We start from the raw sequence: 2073 nt of genomic DNA on the forward strand, positions 1-2073 counted from the left end.
AGCAGCAACAACAACAACAACAACAACAACAACAACAACAACAACAACAACAACAACAACAATAACAGATCCTTAGAAACAGAACAAAAACTCAAACCAAAGCAAAACAAGACAGTTGACCCTATCTGTACGTCGTGCTTAACTTTCGTATCCATACGACGTGGGGAACTCTGTGCCACTGTGCTACCACTTTCCAAAGAGGAAGTTGACTTGTTAATCCGAGCCGAAAGCTTTGCATTATAGCAGTCTGTGAAAATGATTTTTTGAGAAATACCGAAAGTTTCAAAGAGATCTTCGTACTAGAAGTATTGTAAAATGGGAAGAATACAACCCCGGAGGTACAGAATTACCCCAGGGCGTATGGATAGGCTTAACAATAAACTGGTGATTTCCTTCCCAATTCAGTTGAGCACAGACTGGACGCAGCTGGAAGTGATCGACCCCATCAATGACAGCAGTGGCTCAAACAAACAAACTGAACCCCAAAAGATAACAAAGACCATAAAACAACCAGAAAACTGTACCAAAACAAAACAAAACAAAAACAGCAACAATAAAACGAACATCTGATTTCCTCCCCAGTCGAGCACAGACTGGACGCAGCTGGAAGTGATCGACCTCATCAATGACGGCGGTGGCTCAGACAAACAAATAAACCAAGGAAAAAAACACCCAAAAGATAATTTTTAAAACCTTTTAAAAAACGTAAAACCGCACCAAACAAAACAAAACAAAACGATTAACAACATAAATCTGATTGCCGCCCCAGTTGAGCGCAGACTGCACCCAGCTGGAAGTAATCGACCTCATCAATGACGGCAGTTGCTTAAACTAACAAATAAAAAAAACAACCCCACACAAACTGCAACAACCACCCCCCCAAAAAAAAAAAAAAAAAAAACTCCCAAAACAATAACCATAAAGACATCTTTTTAAAAAAAATAATCCAAACCCAAACAAATAAATAGCAACGAAAAATTGTTTAAAATAATTTATGTCTGATTTCCTCCCCAGTTGAGCACAGACTGGACGCAGCTGGAAGTGATCGACCTCATCAATGACGGCAGTGGCTTGGGCTTCGGCATCATCGGTGGCCGCAGTACCGGGGTGGTGGTCAAGACCATCTTGCCGGGGGGCATCGCCGACAAGGTCAGTGTGTGTGTGTGTGTGTGTGTGTGTGTGTGTGTGTGTGTGTGTGTGTATGTGTGTGTGTGTTGGGGGAGGGGGTGGTATATTAGTTTACGGTGGTTTGAGCTCCACACCAAAACGATCAATTTCTGTGGAGATTAATTAATGCCAACTTTGAATTCAGATGCTAGATATATGTGTTTCTGAAAGTGTACGCTTTCCTTTTACCCATAATCGGCTACAGCATCACAGAACCAATAAGCAAACGACACCAGGAAAGACGGCACGTGCGGGTTTTCCTTTTGAAGATTTTCAACTTGTAAGTGTTGGTTTTTTTGTGTAACGAGGAAAACGACGACATCGCAGTTTATACTTCACCCTTTCCCTTAGCCCAATGTATCGACATTGTCAAACAGATGGCGGACTGTCCTAGCTGCGACGTGTACAAAGAGGATTAAACACTACACCCAACAGGCACCCTGTAAATAGTGTCCCCGCCTCCACCCCCTCCCCCCTTTCCACCTCAACCCCGTGTGGCTAACATCAGTCACAGTGTGTCCCCACAAAAACGCCCATGTCGGATCTTTTCCCCGAGTTACGACCACCCTTTTCCTATTTCTGTGGTTATGACCCCTTATTAAATACAAGCTGGAGTCGTTAATTTTTGGCTACATTGTCTGAATTCGTGTTGGTCCAGTCTTGTCCCCTATTATTCTGTTATGTCTTTACTGTTTGGGTTCCTTTTAAAGAATGTTTCTTTACATTGTTTTGGATGAGATAGACAGTGGAACGGTTTGGTTTTGTCTATGTTATTTGTTTTTTTAAAATAACGAGCTTTTGGCCTATTTTGAGAATTGGGAATAAGTAATTTATGTTTTTCGCCTGTGTGTGTGGGTATGTGTGTACGTGAGTGTGTAGGTGTGTTTCTGTGTGCGTGTATATATA

The 2073-nt window shown here is 42.1% G+C and overlaps 1 protein-coding gene across 1 annotated transcript in view; it reads left to right on the forward strand.

The window, feature by feature from the left end:
* The window catches only part of LOC106012310, a 52734-nt gene that overhangs the window by 3124 nt on the left and 47537 nt on the right, over positions 1-2073 (forward strand). Inside the window, exon 2 of the mRNA XM_013084887.2 lies at positions 1015-1149. Coding sequence (XP_012940341.2) covers positions 1015-1149 — 135 coding nt within the window. The remainder of the gene's footprint in view (positions 1-1014; positions 1150-2073) is intronic.

Source organism: Aplysia californica, unplaced genomic scaffold (assembly GCF_000002075.1).
Source record: "Aplysia californica isolate F4 #8 unplaced genomic scaffold, AplCal3.0 scaffold00325, whole genome shotgun sequence".
Classification (NCBI taxonomy): Eukaryota; Metazoa; Mollusca; class Gastropoda; order Aplysiida; family Aplysiidae; genus Aplysia; species Aplysia californica.